Here is a 16,870-nt window from a genome sequence, read left to right as displayed (position 1 = left end):
TCTCCAAAATTTATAAACAGCTCATGCAGCTCAATAGCAAAAAAACAAACAACCCAATCCAAAAATGGGCAGAAGACTTAAATAGGCATTTCTCCAAAGAAGATATACAGACTGCCAACAAACACATGAAAGAATGCTCAACATCATTAATCATTAGAGAAATGCAAATCAAAACTACAATGAGATATCATCTCACACCAGTCAGAATGGCCATCATCAAGAGATCTAGAAACAATAAATGCTGGAGAGGGTGTGGAGAAAAGGGAACACTCTTGCACTGCTGGTGGGAATGTGAATTGGTACAGCCACTATGGAGAACAGTATGGAGGTTCCTTAAAAAACTACAAATAGAACTACCATATGACCCAGCAATCCCACTACTAGGCAAATACCCTGAGAAAACCATAGTTCCAAAAGAGACATGTACCAAAATGTTCATTGCAGCTCTATTCACAATAGCCCGGAGCTGGAAACAACCTAAGTGTCCATCATCGGATGAATGGATAAAGAAGATGTGGCACATATATACAATGGAATATTACTCAGCCATAAAAAGAAACGAAACTGAGCTATTTGTAATGAGGTGGATAGACCTAGAGTCTGTCACACAGAGTGAAGTAAGTCAGAAAGAGAAAGACAAATACCGTATGCTAACACATATATACAGAATTTTTAAAAAAAAAAATGTCATGAAGGACCTAGGGGCAAAACGGGAATAAAGACACAGACCTACTTGAGAATGGACTTGAGGATATGGGGAGGGGGAAGGGTAAGCTGTGACAAAGCGAAAGAGAGGCATGGACATATATACACTACCAAATGTAAGGTAGATAGATAGTGGGAAGCAGCCGCAGAGCACAGGGAGATCAGCTCGGTGCTTTGTGACCGCCTGGAGGGGTGGGATGGGGAGGGTGGGAGGGAGGGAGATGCATGAGGGAAGGGATGTGGGAACAGATGTATATGTATGACTGATTCACTTTGTTATAAAGCAGAAACTAATTAAAAAAATAAAAAAATTTTTTTTTAAAAAAAGAGTTTTTTCATCATGTGCTATAGTACATTAAATATAACCATAAAATATTTTTTACCTCTCTATTGAAAGGTAGAATGGGGTGTCCCTCTTCTTGAATATGGGCTGATCCAGTGGCTTATTCAATCAACAGAATGCAAGAGAAAAGGTGTGCTTGCACTTGTGAGGTTAAGTCATAGGAAGCCTTACAGATTCCAGCCAAGTCTCATGAGATGTTTATTTTGGGTGAAGCCACTCACTATGTAAGAGTTCAACTACTTTGAGATATCCAGGTTGCTAAGACTCCAAAACTACACCGAGAAATTTCATGGAGAAAGACAGAGACAGAGAGAAAACCAGCCCCAGATTTTTCAGCCTGTGCAGCCCAACTCAAGTCCCAGATTTGTGAATGAAGATGCCATCTTGGTTGGACATTTCAGCACCAAAAGATGTGACTCAAAGAAAACTTAGCCAGAACCAAGGCCCCAGACATATGACACCAGTCAAGTTGTCTAATCTATCTCCAATCATTCAAACCACCACAGCTGAGGCCCAGTCATGATGGAGCAGAGATGAGCCATCCCCAGTATTCTTTATCTTTATTCTTAGCTCACAAAGTCCTGACTATAACAACATGGTTTCTATTGTATCTACCACTGCGTTTTGGACCGGTTTGTTATACTGCAATAGGTATGTGGAATATATGTCTTGATCATTTCTTACAGTTCTAAAGCCACAGAACTCCTTTTACCCATATTCAGGGAGAATGCTATCTCTTGCTTATTTTCAGTCTCCCTTTGAGTCATAGAATCTGTTCAGAAGCTTCCTTGGACAAAGTCAGTAAAAGAAAACTCTTGATTACAAAACTCCATTATTACAACCAGGATAAAAGAACAGCCAAATCTGCTCACACACACCCCGTTTTTTCACCACATCATAAACAATGGATTGGCCAAATTTTTAAGTGCTTTGACTCTGATTGAAAGTAAGCAGCTTTCCATCTTCAACCTCTTCCCCTCCAACTCAACTTAGAGTGATGCTCTAGTCAACCTCCGGACTTCCTGATGCACCTCCCATCTCTGAAATGAGAAGTGAAGAAAAAACATCTTCAGAAGACTTCTGATATCAAGACAAGGGATAGAACAAAGGCCAAAGCAGCAATATTGCCATCCAGAGGAAAAACTACTGAACCTACACTGCAATACTCAGAAGGAAAGTCAAGACATGAGAGAACTAAGTGTAAAGCACAGCTATATTGGTGGCTTCTATTTAAATAATCAAGGTCAATAAGTAGGTCTCTGGGATGATGATCCCTATACCCTGTTACTTGCACCAGAATTGGGACATAACCAGGAACAAATAGTTCAGGAAGCTAGAGTCATTGACACTGAGAGCCAACTACAGGGAACACCAAACATCCGGGGCTATTAGTTCATGTGCTTCTGTACCTAAATTTGGAAAGACTGTAAGACTTTCTGAATCTTCAGGTAACTTGCATACTATTCTAATCATAAGCAATCATGCTCCCTCTTAAGCTAAACCATACAACTTCAGAATCAGGTGTTACTTCTTATTGGTACCACTGTCCACTAAGCAAAGACAGAAATACAGAAGTAATCCTGACCCCTGCCTTTCCCTCATATTCCCCCTCCCCACTTTTCCCTCTTTCCCATATATTACTAGGTTTAATCAGTTCTGCTGCCTAGAGATCTGTTAAAGTCCTTCATTTTAATCATATTCCTTTGCCCTGATTCAGATCCTTGTCATCACTAGCCTAGGCTGCCCTCTATCTATTTCTGACCCTCCCACCTGAACTGTTGCCCTTCATATTCATCCTCAACACTACTATCAATATTATTTCTAAATTGCAAATTTGACCATCAACTGTCTAAAGACTTCAACATCTTTCCATTGCACTAATGATAAAGTCCAACTTCTAAACATGTCATAAAGGTCTCCATTTTTTGGCCTTGCTCTGCCAATTTAACTAATGTCTTTTTTTAGTAATTAAAATCTACTATCCTTGTTGTTTTACGAGTGTCAGCAGTGGCTGTTCTCACTTTTGAAAATATTTCCCGCTTTCATTCACTTAGAAAACTCCTATTCATCCTTTCAAACCCAAATGCAGTGAAACCGATTTTCTCTCTCACTCAAACCACTTTCTCCTCAAAACTGTAATTTTACCTCTGTGTAGCTCAATTGTTTGTTATACTCTAATGACAACAGATTCTTAAATATACTCTTCTTTGTATCTTAATATCCGATAATATGACTGACATTTAACAAACGCTGAACATACTTGACACTTGAATTGATTGAATTGAATTAAACTGAATCAATCACTCTCAAGAACACTAACGATTGTTAGGGTTTCCTGCATCAAGAGTACAAATCACGCTGAATTTTCATAATATTGCTAGTTTTGATTGAGGCACAGCAAACAAGTTTACAACGGATTTCCCCTGTGAAAAGAATAACTTCAGTAAAAGATAACAAATACACTCAGAAGTCCATAAAGGAGGCAGGGTGGTCTAGGGGATTCTGTTCTCATCCAAAGACTTGCTGAGATTTGATTCAGAGGGGAAAGATTGATTTTTCTAGCTTAAGTTAAACGAGGCATGGAACAAATGTCAAAAGCAGGACATAGACTTAGATTCTTCACTGTCACACCAGTAAAGTTACCATCCTTCCATCTCCTTGAGAACAAACAAGAAAGCCTGCTGTGGACCGTGAACAAAACAACAACCGTGAATTTACACAGCTCCTTAAACTTCTAAGCTGTGTACTGAGAGTGAATTAGAGGTCTCCTCCAGATAGCATTGCAAATGAGCGTTATTTTATTTTCACCAAGCCTTTCAGGTGATACATGCGACAAAATCAGCAGGGTCAGTACTCACTGTGGCAGACAAAGTAACTATTATGTATCTGTCCTAAAAGTTCCTGTGATGTTCTGGCTAGTTTTGCTTAAGGACTATTTATAATATTTATGAGAAAGGAGGACAAAAATGAACGTGATGCTTTTGTGGAGAAGGAATTCCCTGGCTGAGCAGAAAAGCCTGCCAAAGTTTTGGTGTTTCTTGTTTGTTTGAAACAAGACTGAAGGACCATATAATGCAAGATGAAGCCATTAACAGTTAAAAGGGAGAGGACACACTAAAGAGACTCAGCCAGGGCCCTGGTAAATTATCCAAAATTGTGGGCTTTCTTAGTGAGAGTCTAGGATTTGAGAAATTCATGAGGAGAAAAGGCGGAGGTCCCTGGGCACCTGAAAATGAGAATTGCTGCATTGAACTAGGCTGACTTTGGCATGGCATTTTGAAGAAGGCAGTCCTATGGAATGTAACGAATAAATAGAGCATATCAGAGCCTGAAAACCTGAGAATAGGCTCATGTGGGTGAAACGAGGTGAAGCACGGTGCTTGGTACACTATAAACCCTCAGTAACATTGGCTGGTTTTGAATGAAATGAAACCTAACCTGAATCCAGTCCCTACTCGGTAACAGCGGGGAAGATAATGGGTGCCTAGGCAACGTCTAGCAAGTTCTGGGCTCGAGGCGGCTCCCAACTGTTGCGTCACCAGGGGCCACAGAACTGAGTCGGGAAGGGAGAAGGGAGGAATCTGTGCGGAGGGTCATCCGACTGAGTCGGAACCGGACACTCTGGCAGGAAGTAGAAAGCGAAGAAAACGAAACGACCATTGGTGAATTTCAACACCACGTCGTGAATTTCAGATAATTTTCCACTTGTTTATTAAGATGGAAAACTCGGATTCCAACGATGAAGGAGATGGAGTTTCGGCCCAACACATTAGTCAAACGGACCGATTGGTTCGGGAAGAAGATTTCTCCAGGTTCGTAAATAATCTGAGTGAAGAAGATTACGAACTTATGAGAGACAACAATCTTCTAGGCATTCCAGGTGAAAGTACGGAAGAAGAGTTGCTGAGAAGACTTCAGCTAATTAAAGAAAACGCACCACAAGACTCAGATGAAAATACAGGTATATTCTGCTTTTGGAGGGAATAGGATGGGATGAATAAGGAACTTCATAATAGGAAATAGTAACTTCATAATAGGAAATATAAATTATACAGAAGTGACTTACATTCATTTGGTAAGTAACTTCTCATAAAAAGAACTGGCATTTACTTGATTTTTGGTGAGCATGTCAAGGTCTGTTTGTTTGTTTTCCTGATTCACATTTGGGTTGTTTTAATTGGGAAACAGTGCAAAGTAGCCTATTTGTATTTTTCTTGGTTTTCTACCTCAACTGAAAGTCCCTCCTACTTCCTGAATTATTTTTTCTACATAGACATGTAAAAAAAGCAAACAAAAATAGTCTCCACTGGGGACAATTGTGCTCTCTTCAACACCTGGGGACATTTGACAATGGCTAGAGATATTTTTGGTTGTCACAGGGGAGGCATGGGTGTTACTAGCATCTAGTGGGCAGAGGCCAGGGATGCTGCCAAAGATCCCACAATGCACAGGATAGCTCCCCAAAACAAAGAATTGTCCAGCACCAAAATGTCAATAGTGCTAAGGCTGAGAAACCCTGCTCGGACCTCAGGTCTGGTGCCTTCCCTTCCAGTGTGAAGCAGAGGATTTTGCTGTCTAATGAAGAGGATACTATAATACTTTGGCTCTTGAACATGGTCTTATAGGTACCATGCTAGGTTCAGTCTATTCATTTGATCTGACCTTCAATTTAATGTCAATTAAAAATCTTGGTAACTTTAAGAAGTATTCAAAATGCAAACACTTTTAAACCTATAAAACTTGTTTATGTTTGGGCAATAACCTTATATTTTAAAACAGCTTATCTATTATCAAAAGCACATAAGTGAAAAGCCTAGAAGTAGTCATGTTGGAGACTAATGAAAATTAGACAATAATGTAAATTGAACTAAACTACTAGCATTGTACCTTAACTGGTGTTTACCTTGTTTAATTGCATTAGTGTTTTGACAGTGGACTGAAAAAAAAGTCTCTTGACATTCCTCTGACAGTGGTACACAGGGCTGTGTATATGATGAAATACTGAAACATAGGCTTCCTCCGGATTCCCTTTTTAAAAAATTCTCTAAGTTTATCTAGGATTAGCTCACTCTTTTTGGATGGAATCGAAACTTTTCTACCTTTACTTATAAATCTACACAGTGCAGTTTATAAAATATTAACTCTATAAATGTGAAATCAGTTGAAAACACCTGAGTATTTAAGTTCTCATTTTTTGTTTGTTTTTGAAACAAAGTTTCAGAGTGCTATTTTATGATGGTTCTAATTTTGGTAGTTCTTTTATGCACCCTCCCCATTTTTTTTTGTTAACAGACAGAGGAGACTCTTCAGATGACGTGTCTAGTGGTGACTCTCTAATAGACTGGCTTAACTGTTCTGGACAAACTGAAAATATGACAAGTGGACAAAGAGAAAACCAATCTTGGAGAGAAGAGAGCCAAATTAATCCTAAAAGTGATCAGTTCATATTCAGTTTAGAAATAAATGCTAACCTTGATCATGGGAGTCCAAATCCAGAGAATGAATATGTAGCGTCTGCAAGACTTCCCAGAAGAGAAAATATGGAAGACAGCCAAAGGCAAGTGGAAAGTCCACAATCTGAATCAATATTTACAAGACCATCTATGTCTGAACAAGATACAACTGAAACATTAATGGAATTCCCACCTACCACAAGTCAGAGACGAGCAAGAAGTAGGAGCCCAGAGTATCGGAGAACCAGAGCAAGAATTGAAAGTTGGTCGCCTCCACGTTCACTTAGGGAAATTGTACAAAGACTGAGTCATAGTATACCCTCTCAGAATTTTGAGCAGCCTCTGCTAAGTGAGAATGCGAGATTTTCTAGAACTGAGCACCGAGAAATATTGACACAGCAAATGACTGGATTTGAGTTGCAAAAGAGCGGTCTTATTGAAACTTCTAGAACAAGGAATGCCGTTCATGGAGAAAATTCTCCAGATACAACCAGCAGTGGTGAATCTTGGGGAATGAGGGAAATATATCCAACCATACCCTTCAATCTTGAAGTAGGACAAGTTCATTCTGGAGCATATTCTCAGAGAGACAGCAGAGCTAGTAGAACTCAGTTAACATCTGAGACACCAAACAACACTGTCACTTCTGAAAGTGAACGAGGACTGAGGCATATGTATTCACATTCTGAGCGGGCAGGTGTGAGAGCTTATGTCAATACCATTAGAAATCCCGTTTGCAGAATGTTCAATACTAGCTTAAATGATACAACATCTGTTCCAATTCAGAGCACGTTAAGGCAGACAATGACAGAATTTAGTAACTCAAATAACCTTATGGACAGTGACAGTAATTTAGAGCATAGTGTCTCACCTCCAAGTCCAAACATGGAATGGCTAGAGTCACCTAATGGTAGTAGTAGTGGTACATTTGGTTCTGATTCAAATGCTAGCTATGATACCCATTCAAGTTCCACACTGAGTTGTCATTCAAGCCCCAATTGTACATCTAGTTCCAGTTCTAGTCCTATTTCTGGTTCCAGCTCAAGTGATGAAAATTCAGGAATTAGATCACTGATGTTTGAAGGCAGTGAAGAAACAAACTTAGCAGCAGACTTATCATCAGAGACCAGGCAAGTGGGTAGACAAATTAGCCTAATAATATATGATGAAAGTGACTCTGGGTCCTCCCATGATCTGCAAACTACAGGACTCACCAAAGCACAGATTGACAGCTTGGCTGTAAGATCTTTTGGTGAAAATGATGCACTAAAAGCCTGCAGCATTTGCCTTACAGAGTACACAGAAAACAGCAAGCTTCGCATACTACCTTGCTCCCATGAATATCACATTCACTGCATTGATCGCTGGCTGTCTGAGAACTCTACGTGTCCGATTTGTCGTAGGCAAGTAGTGGATTCCAATGAGAGTGAAAATCCTGATCGATGAATTCTCAGCTATATAAAGTGTTATAGGGCTTCCCTGGTGGCGCAGGGCTTGAGAGTCGGCCTGCCGACGCAGGGGACTGACAATAAAAATTAATTTCACACCATAGCAGTTCACTGAATTTCAATAAAAACTTAGCATGTGCACTGGGTTGGGATGTTCCTGATTCCATGGGAGAAATGTCTTAATATGATATAATGAATCTAGATAGATCCTAGTAGTATTATCTCGTCATGTAAATCCCAGACATCTCTTAGCCCTGTTCAATCCTGGTTGTGCATGCAGAGAAACAGAAACCCAACGAAAGATCAATAATTAAGAAGCCATTTAAGACTACATTAGAGTCATTCACATAAAGAAGTCATGTTACATTCCTAGAATGCCATAAAAAGCTTTGAAACCCTTCTCTTCCTATCTCTCTCCACAGCAGTTTATCCCACCTCCCTAACACTACCTTAACGTTTCGCCTATTCCCCACTACCAATGTATCAGTCAGTTCTAGCTAAAAACTGATGGCACACTTTAAAAGAGTGATGGAATAGCATTTAATGAAGAGACTAAAGTGTGTAAGGAATGAAGGGAAACCAAGAGATGATGAAGTGCCCTGAGGCTAGCAGCTGTGAGAAGCCAGTATTATAACCACGAGGTTTGAAGGGGCATAGAGAGATAGCAGTTCCTGCAACCCAGAATGTCTTCGAGTTATAGGAGAAGCCCACCCAACAAGAGATGTAACCTTAGAAAATGGCATCCACTGCCAACCTAAAGTTTGGAAGGGGGCAGATCATGGAAATAAATACCCTTGCCTTCTTTCCTCCTGACTTCTAATCACTTATCAGTAGGTCATATTAACCCAACCCAACCTGAAGACACAGAGAGACTGGTCCATGAAGCTGATAAAGATCAGCCTCCTGGAATCACGAAGCAGGGTTAAGAAGGATGGCGAGTAGATCCGGTAAGCAAATCAGAGACCATCTACCACAACCAGCATTCCCAACTCTCTTCAAACCCAGCCTGTGTACGCTTTCTTGCCTCTTCCGCTTCCGCTTGTTCTCTATTCCACTCTATGACTCAGCTCTTTAACAACCCTCTCTATTTTCCTTTCATTTACTCAGATCTTGTATTTTTAAAAGTGATAAGATGACAAAGCCTTAGAACTTAATTACCTTTCTCTTAAACATGTCACACTTTGATTTGCTGTGATTGTAAACAACTAAGGATAAAGGGCAGTTATAGGTATGTCTTTAATTTTTGCTGCTTCAATATATTCAAGCTTCAATTTCTTTCTATATATGTTTAGTTCATATAATTAGTTTTTAAAACAGATTCTGATTTCTTATAAAGGGTTTTATGGTTTATATATGACTCTGAATCCTTGTGTGAATGACCCAAAGTAGCCAATTGCTGCTTGGAGCCTCACAAGCTGCAATATGAAAGCCTTAAAGGTAAAACTTGGCTTCAAGAAACATGTCTACATAGTTCAATTCTAATTGTCCCCAGTAAAACCCATCACCCAAAACCCCAAGTATTTGAAATCAAAATTTAGGTCATGCTTCCTTCCAACCTAAACATAGTGAAGGATTTTTCTCCTAATTCAGCCTGAAGGCTGTTTTTGGGGGGTTGTATTGGCCAGTCCAGAAAATTTTGCTTAAATTTTTCAATCCTGGTATAGGTGAGAGTACATTGTATTATAACCTAAAGCAGTAATCAGAAATTTTGTGCAATGTGCAACCTATACAAATGTAGGCAGTGTTAAGTATACACCTTCTCTAAAAAGTTAAAGTCAGCAACATCACTGACCTTTCTTTTCTCTGTGAATTGCTGGCAGCCACAGTATTTGCACATAACTACAACGTATAAATGGGGAGTGGTGGTGAAGTTTTTGAAAACATCTTTGAGGTAGCATATTTTTCACACAGAAGATATCTGCATGGCCAGAAATGAAGGCTTGGCTCAAACCTCTGAAATTTACATTAACTTCTGAAAGTTGTTTGAATAGTCTGATTTTTAGGAAGTATTTTTGATATCAGATATACTTCACTTAAAGTGAGTAGAATAATTATAACAGTACTTGGCTTTCATACTATCCTAACAGATTAAAACCTTCCAAAGGATGATAATTGCTTAATTAATGCTTCAGTACATTCACATGCACCTTCTGTGGTCGACAGAATTCTAAGATGATGCCCAATGATCTTTGTAGGAGCCCCTCCCCTTGAGTATGAGACCTGTGAATGTGATGGAATATCATTCCCATTATTAGATTATGATATATAGCACAGTTGATTGGGAGATTATCCAGAGTGAGCCTGACCTAATCAGGGGAGCACTTAAAAGGCACAGAGAGGACTTCTAATCCAGATAAGATGGTTTATACTCCCCTCTCCCTACTCCCCCTTTATACGCACAACTATATATCTTAGAAATAATATGAGACAACCAAAGGAGATCTCTGAAAGGTCTAGAGAAGGTGAATTGCCTAGGGACCCTCAGAATGGATGAACAGCCTCATGGCAGGGCACCTTATGACCCTCTACCAACAAAAAAATGTGATCCAGGCCCAGCATTTCCTAACTCCCAACTTAGTAACAGGAAGTGGCTCAAAGAGGCTCTTCCTCCATCACATCAAATGGAAATCCCCCAAACACCAGGCGAGCCTTGCAGAACCTGCAACGACGAACAATTGGAAGCCCTGATGACACTAAGTGACCAGGGAAAGTGCTTTCCTTCCCCACTGGGCCTGAGATCCCCCTTCACCACCCAGACACGTCAGTGGCTAAGGGTCCCAGCAAAAGTGCTCCTACCACAAAAAGCTCCCACCTGGACAATGCTCTCCTCAGATGGGCCTGAGACTCCTCTCCCCTCCCCAGAAACATCAGGCAACTGGCTGGTACCGGCAACGGAGATCCCTCCACAGAAAGCTCTCAACCTGGTAAGCACCCTCCACTCCTTACAGTCCAGGGAGACTCTGTCACAAGTGCCTGGCCCAGGAAGGACTCTTCATCACGTGTTCCAGAGATGCCCTTCCCTCACCAGAAGCACCAAGTGCCGTATCCTGGGGAAGCTACTTCAGACCCCATAAGCAGCATGAGAAGGGACCAGAGGTAACCCCACCTGCACAAGAGAAACAGACCAAAAGAGTACCACAAAGGGTCAGAAAATTAGGTTATCATGGAACCACCGTCCATAAAAGTACAGGAAATGTGTGCCAAACCTATAAAGAGTGAATGCCTGCTAAAAATTAAAAAAAACAAAACACTTTAAATAGGGACCAAAGTATCCTAACATAATAGCCAAAATGTCCAAAAGACAATAAAATATCACTACTTATACCAAGAACCAGATACATGACAGCTTGAATAAGATGGGACAGATGATGCCAACAGAGATGAATTAGATGTTAGAATTATCTGACAAGGGTTTAAAAATGCTGATTTCAGACCTTTAAGACCTCGAACACAGAACCTAGTCACTCCATGCCAGTATCCCCACCTATAGGACTGTGAGCTAATAAAGGGATGCTGTTTTAAGCCATTACATTTGTACTAATTTCTTATGCAGCAACAGACAACTAATACAACTTCTCATCTAGGATCCATCCTGTACCTAGAAAATGATTAGAATGAGTCCTAGACAAGTAAATGGCTTAATGTCTTGGTTCTAGGCCCACTATAACATTATATTCTACCATTTTTCCCAAAAGTGGAATCCCTAATTCCTGCTACTGAAGCTGCTAGAAGACAGTATCCTTCCTGTTTGAACAACCACCAATATCGTATCGCTCTAACTTTACTTCACATCACCCTATCTCATTCTACCAGTGTATGCCGCTTATATCATAAACCCAATTTAACACTCTGACTTTGAAACTATAGAGCCACTTATTTTTCTCTCAAAGCGATTGCTGAGTATTATATTGCTCTTCCAAATCATATTCCTCTCTGTCTGCCCTGACAAATCAGAAATGGAGAAGATTTGTACCTGAATCTTCTGAGCTCAACCTGATACGTTTTTTACATTACAGTATATCAGTTTAAATACACAGCATCACTGTGGTTGTGAGCATAAATATTTCCATCTTAAGAATTTTCTCTGTATTTTCTTGGTAGTTTTTAAAACATTTGTTTATTTTGGCCTAATTCCAAAAAAAAAACCCTTATCTGAATAACAAATTCTTTTTGAAAGTAGTTATAGCCTGTGGATAAGTTTTTGATAGCAATATAAAGTCTATCTTTTTTGGCTAACCCTGAAAATAAGTTGTGCTCTCAATATTCCATGAAGAATTAAGTATAAAGATTCTGTTGTAAATGCAAACAAGCCTGAGCATCGAACAACATGAACATCAAAACACTGCATGTACTGGAAAGTTCACAAAGAAATGTGACGTTTCTGTTAAGTAATATTACTTGTTATCCATATGCAATACTTTGAGATCTTCAGTATCTTCTTTACTACAATTAACCAAACATTTCATGTCTTTTCATTATTTGAGAGGTGAATGTATACTCCCTTCAATGAGAAGTTCCTGGTATGAGAATTTCGAATGGAAACTGAACTGCATTTCTTTTCTGTGACTTCATTTAAGATTTGAAAATTCTTTACCATCCTAACTCAGGCTTTCTCCCTATGAAATAAGAGGCTCTCCTTTGTGTGATATTCAAAATTCTCCATTTTTAAGCATCAAGCCAGCATCTTTAACATCACTGCAAAAATGTGGAGATTTGGAAAAGCATGTTGGGGAAAATCCTTTTTCTCTCATCCACCATTCGTAGAGGACAGACACTAATTATAAGCCAACTCTGGGCTCTGGGTTCTCCATTCTCACATCACTAGTCACAACACAGTTATCTACCACCCCTGGCCTTGTCATCTTCTATTCTGGAAGTGTATTTTTTTTTTCTTTAGTATGACTTGTGACTATCTAAAACATTTTTTATTTATCTTGTGCTTGTTTTCTTCCCCATTCCTATCCCAAAATAGAAGCTCCAAAAGATCTTTCTTTTTTTTTAAATTACTACTACATTTCTAAAAACTAGAACAGTTACTGGCATATACACACACACACACTCACACACACACACACACACACACACACACTGCTTCAGAATTTTTGGCCACTGTGAGCATCCCAGACTTATTTTTCACCCTTTATTCTCCAAAGAAAACCTATTTTAATACTGTTACCTACCATCCTGGATTTGATGTATTTCAACCTAGATCTCTCTCACTTACTTAACATATTTGTATAGGGTTTCTTGCCTATTAAGTTGTAATATCTGCCAACCCTTTTCTAAATCACTATTCCAGGCATTCAATGCTGACCAAGAATGTGCCATGCCCAATGCTGGGTGCTAGGGTTATAGTTACAAAGTACAGCACTTATCATGAAGAAATGTATTACATTTTAAAGAAGGCAGCTGAATAAACATACAGTAACACTCTATGTCAGGGATGCCCTGACACAGATTCAGATACAGGATAAAATGGAATGATCTAGGAGGAGAAATCTACACTAATAATTCAAACGTCCTTAAAGTTGGGTTATATCTGAGTTGTATCTTACAGGACTAGTAGCAATTAGCCAATGAAATGAAGTCATTAATTTTATTCTAAGCAAAATAAACACTTCATGCAACAGTAAAGATGCATTGAAAATTTAGGGCTCAGTAAACAGTAAGTATGAGTCATCATGCTCTGGGGTAGAATAGGAAGAGATGTAAGTACATTAGCAAGAAATGAAGAGATGAGGCCAAAGAGGCAACAAGTGGTATTGTGTATCAGGCTGAAGAGTTGAACTAGATCTTCTAAGCAATGCACAATCAAGACAATTTTTCTAATAGGAATAAAATTTTTCAATTTTTAGTATGGTCATACTAGCAGGGATATGAACAGATTGTCAAAATTTAGATTGTCCCACTTACGGAGTTACGGCATTAACTGGAAGAAAAAAGTATAAAGTCCTGATATAATGGTGAGACAGTTGAGATATGGATGCATATAGATTCAAGTAGTATTAAAGAAACACAATAAAATTTGGTGGCTGCTTGGATAATTTAAAGATGACCTTAAGTTTCTGGTTTAGGTGACTGAGTAGATGGTGAGAAGTTCCACTGATATAAGAAATGTAATATAACTTGTTTGTCATAGTAGAGGAATAGATGACAATTCAGCTGGAATCTCTGAGATTTGAGATGTCAGAGTGATATTTTAGTGGCAATGTTCATCTAGCTATCACGGAATATCAAGTATGCTTCTAAAATTAGGATAAAGATGCCAGACTGAAGTCAAAGAAGTATGAGGTATTGCCTGTGGAAGTGTGTTCCATGGTAGTAGTGGAGGGAGATGGATGGAATCCTTTGGAACAGGAGCAATTATAAAGTAGACAGACATAAAGAAGCTAGCAAAGATAATCAAGACAGAAAAATGAGAGGTGTAAAGATAATCATAAACACAGAGCTCATGGTCTTCATTCTTAAATATGAAGAGAAAACAAAATATCTCTAGATGTTAAGAAGAATGCAAACTCCTAGGAAAGCAAGGGTTTTGTAATTTTCACTACAATAGTCATAGCACCCAAAACACTGCCTTGCCCAAAGTAGATGTTCCATAAATATTTGTTGAGATATTTGAGATAGGCATGACATAAGAGAGAATAAGATAAATATTAAAAATAGCAAAATAAGTCCTGGGAGAAATAGGAATAATTCATGGACTAGGAAAGAACCTGAAAGGCTTAGTTTTACCATGAGCAGATGGAGACCTGCCACTATTCTAAACACATACAAATGTTGAAAGCATAAGTCTTTGGCAGGAACTGTAACAAACACACTGGCCATTATAGATCACCTGGAAACAGTCTTTACATATCTTTTTTAAAAGGCTCCTTTTTAAAAGAAAGAATAGGTAAGAGGGTGGTTAAATGCCTTTCTGTCAGGCTTTTTGTTTGGAGAAAAAGGTGTAGGTGAAGTAACTGCCCCACATAGATTCTCAGTCTACGTCTCCCTCTTGCCATCCTGAGTTACTCAGGAGTTCTGCTGGGCACATATATATCTCAGAAGCTGAAGCCCCCTCCTTGCATATTATAGTAGTGGGCTTCCCTTTCTTTCAGATTTCACCGTTATTATGATAGGTTTTTGAGAGGCAAAGGTAATGGCTACGTATGCTTACATTCACAAACATCTTGAAGCAGAGCCCATTTTCTTTTGTATTTTGAAATCCAATATAAAGGAATTTAAAAATTCAGCAAGAGGGAAAGGGTTTCAGAGTATTTGGACTTGAAAGAGTATATACCCATAACTTCATTTTTGCACGAAAATTAGCTTCTTGAAACCTTATGCAATTGCTGCCATGGTCATTGTATTAATTTTAAGTTGTAATTTTAGAGAACACTTACAAATTAGTTTAAAGGCTAGAAAGGAATTTATTGACTCACAATACAACAAAGTTTGAAAGTGCCGATACTTTCAGACACAGGTAAGTGTGGGGGCCCAAAGGATATAAATAGAAAATGTTTCTCTGACTTGGATATTCTTCCCTCTGCAGTTTGTTTTGTTTGTTTTGTTTTGTTTTGTTTTGTATTATTTTGGGGAAACCTTTCTCCAAGGGGTGGCAAGAAAAGTGACCAAACGCAACTCTATTTTTGTATATTACCAATTTACTGAACCCAGGCAAAGAGACAGCCTTTATACAAAAGACTGACTCAGCTTGGGATTTCTGTTAAAACCTCAAGTTCAGGGAATTCTAACTGGCCAGGTCTTGGTCACATGCCCAGCACGAGAATATGGAGGTGGGATCTCCAAGCCAAACCAGATGGAAATGTGGACAAATTCACCAAAAGTAGCAATGAAGGTCTTGTAAGGGTTCTCTTTTGTTTTTCACACTCTTCTGGAATCAATTCTGGTGGTATATATTTTACTAGGAAATAATCAATTTCATCCAGTTTTTAGATTTTTACAGCATATTTATGTTCAGTGCATCATCCTAAATTTAATATATTTCCCTTTGTGTTATTTTTCTTTCTGTTCCTATACTTTATACCTTGGCTTTCTCCCTTTTTCCTTGATCAGAATATCAAATGACATTCGATAAACTCTATATTAAGGTTTGGTGGGACAAGTAGAACCACTAGAAGGACTTTATTATAGAGATTAAACCTTACATGATAGTGGGGCTTTGTTAAGCAGTCTATGTAAATCCACTGTCCCTGCCTCTTGGTGCCAGTCCTGAAGTCAGTAGGGCTGGATGTCAGGAATGAGAGATGATCTGAAGTTAGAAGATCAAGGATAAGCTGGAACCTTCAAAGATAAGCTATAATCCAACTAGAAAAATGAACTGAACACCGTATTAAAAGGATTATACATCATGGCCAAGTGGGATTTATTTGTAAAATGCAAGGATGGTTCAACATATGATAATCAATCAATGTGATACACCACATTAACAGAATGGAGGACAGAAAAACCAGATGATCATCTCAACTGATGCAGAAAAGGCAGAAAAAATATGTTCATTGGAGTTCAAAACTCCATAGAAAGTTTAAATAACATATTTGATAAAACTGAATTTGAATTTTATAAGTTGAAAATAAGCCAGAAAAAATGATGAGATTAAATGAAAATGTGAATGATAAAGGAATAAAGGATAAAATGGAAGACCCACATTCATCTAATAATATTTTTAGAAGGTGAGATTAGAGTGAATTTAACAAGTATTTGAAGAAATAGTACTTCTCAGAGATTAAGTTAGAAATAAATCCTCCGATAAAAGAAGTGCATGGAGTCACCAGTAAAAGAAATGAAAACAAATATATGACTATATCCTGTATCGTATACCTCACCTCAGCCTGATCCTTCCTTTGTTCCACATTAAAAGAATGTGCAACACTGGCAGACTACTTATATATACAATCTGACAGTGTCTCACTGTGTTC

At 38.7% G+C, this 16,870-nt stretch overlaps 1 protein-coding gene and 1 long non-coding RNA gene across 6 annotated transcripts in view; both read left to right on the top strand.

Moving 5' to 3' along the window:
• LOC308610052 overlaps positions 1 to 16,870 on the top strand; it is a 1,140,458-nt gene that overhangs the window by 590,635 nt on the left and 532,953 nt on the right. The window lies entirely within an intron of this gene.
• LOC308610048 (E3 ubiquitin-protein ligase RLIM-like) lies at positions 4,598 to 8,134 on the top strand. The gene is made up of 2 exons (XM_081259330.1): positions 4,598 to 5,009; positions 6,341 to 8,134. The coding sequence occupies exons 1-2, from the start codon at positions 4,766 to 4,768 to the stop codon at positions 7,945 to 7,947; spliced, it is 1,851 nt and encodes a 616-aa protein (XP_081115456.1). The 5' UTR covers positions 4,598 to 4,765; the 3' UTR covers positions 7,948 to 8,134.

Source organism: Mesoplodon bidens (genome assembly GCF_964165515.1).
Source record: "Mesoplodon bidens genome assembly, contig: HAP1_SCAFFOLD_81, whole genome shotgun sequence".
NCBI classification, from domain to species: Eukaryota; Metazoa; Chordata; class Mammalia; order Artiodactyla; family Ziphiidae; genus Mesoplodon; species Mesoplodon bidens.
Note: the sequence above shows the minus strand (reverse complement) of the source record. Positions and strands in the feature narration are given on the sequence as shown.

Coding starts and splice junctions, on each gene's coding strand:
- LOC308610048 (XM_081259330.1), top strand. CDS start 4,766: ATGGAAAACTCGGATTCCAACGATGAAGGAGATGGAGTTTCGGCCCAA. Junction 5,010..6,340: donor AGACTCAGATGAAAATACAG/GTATATTCTGCT, acceptor TTTTGTTAACAG/ACAGAGGAGACTCTTCAGAT.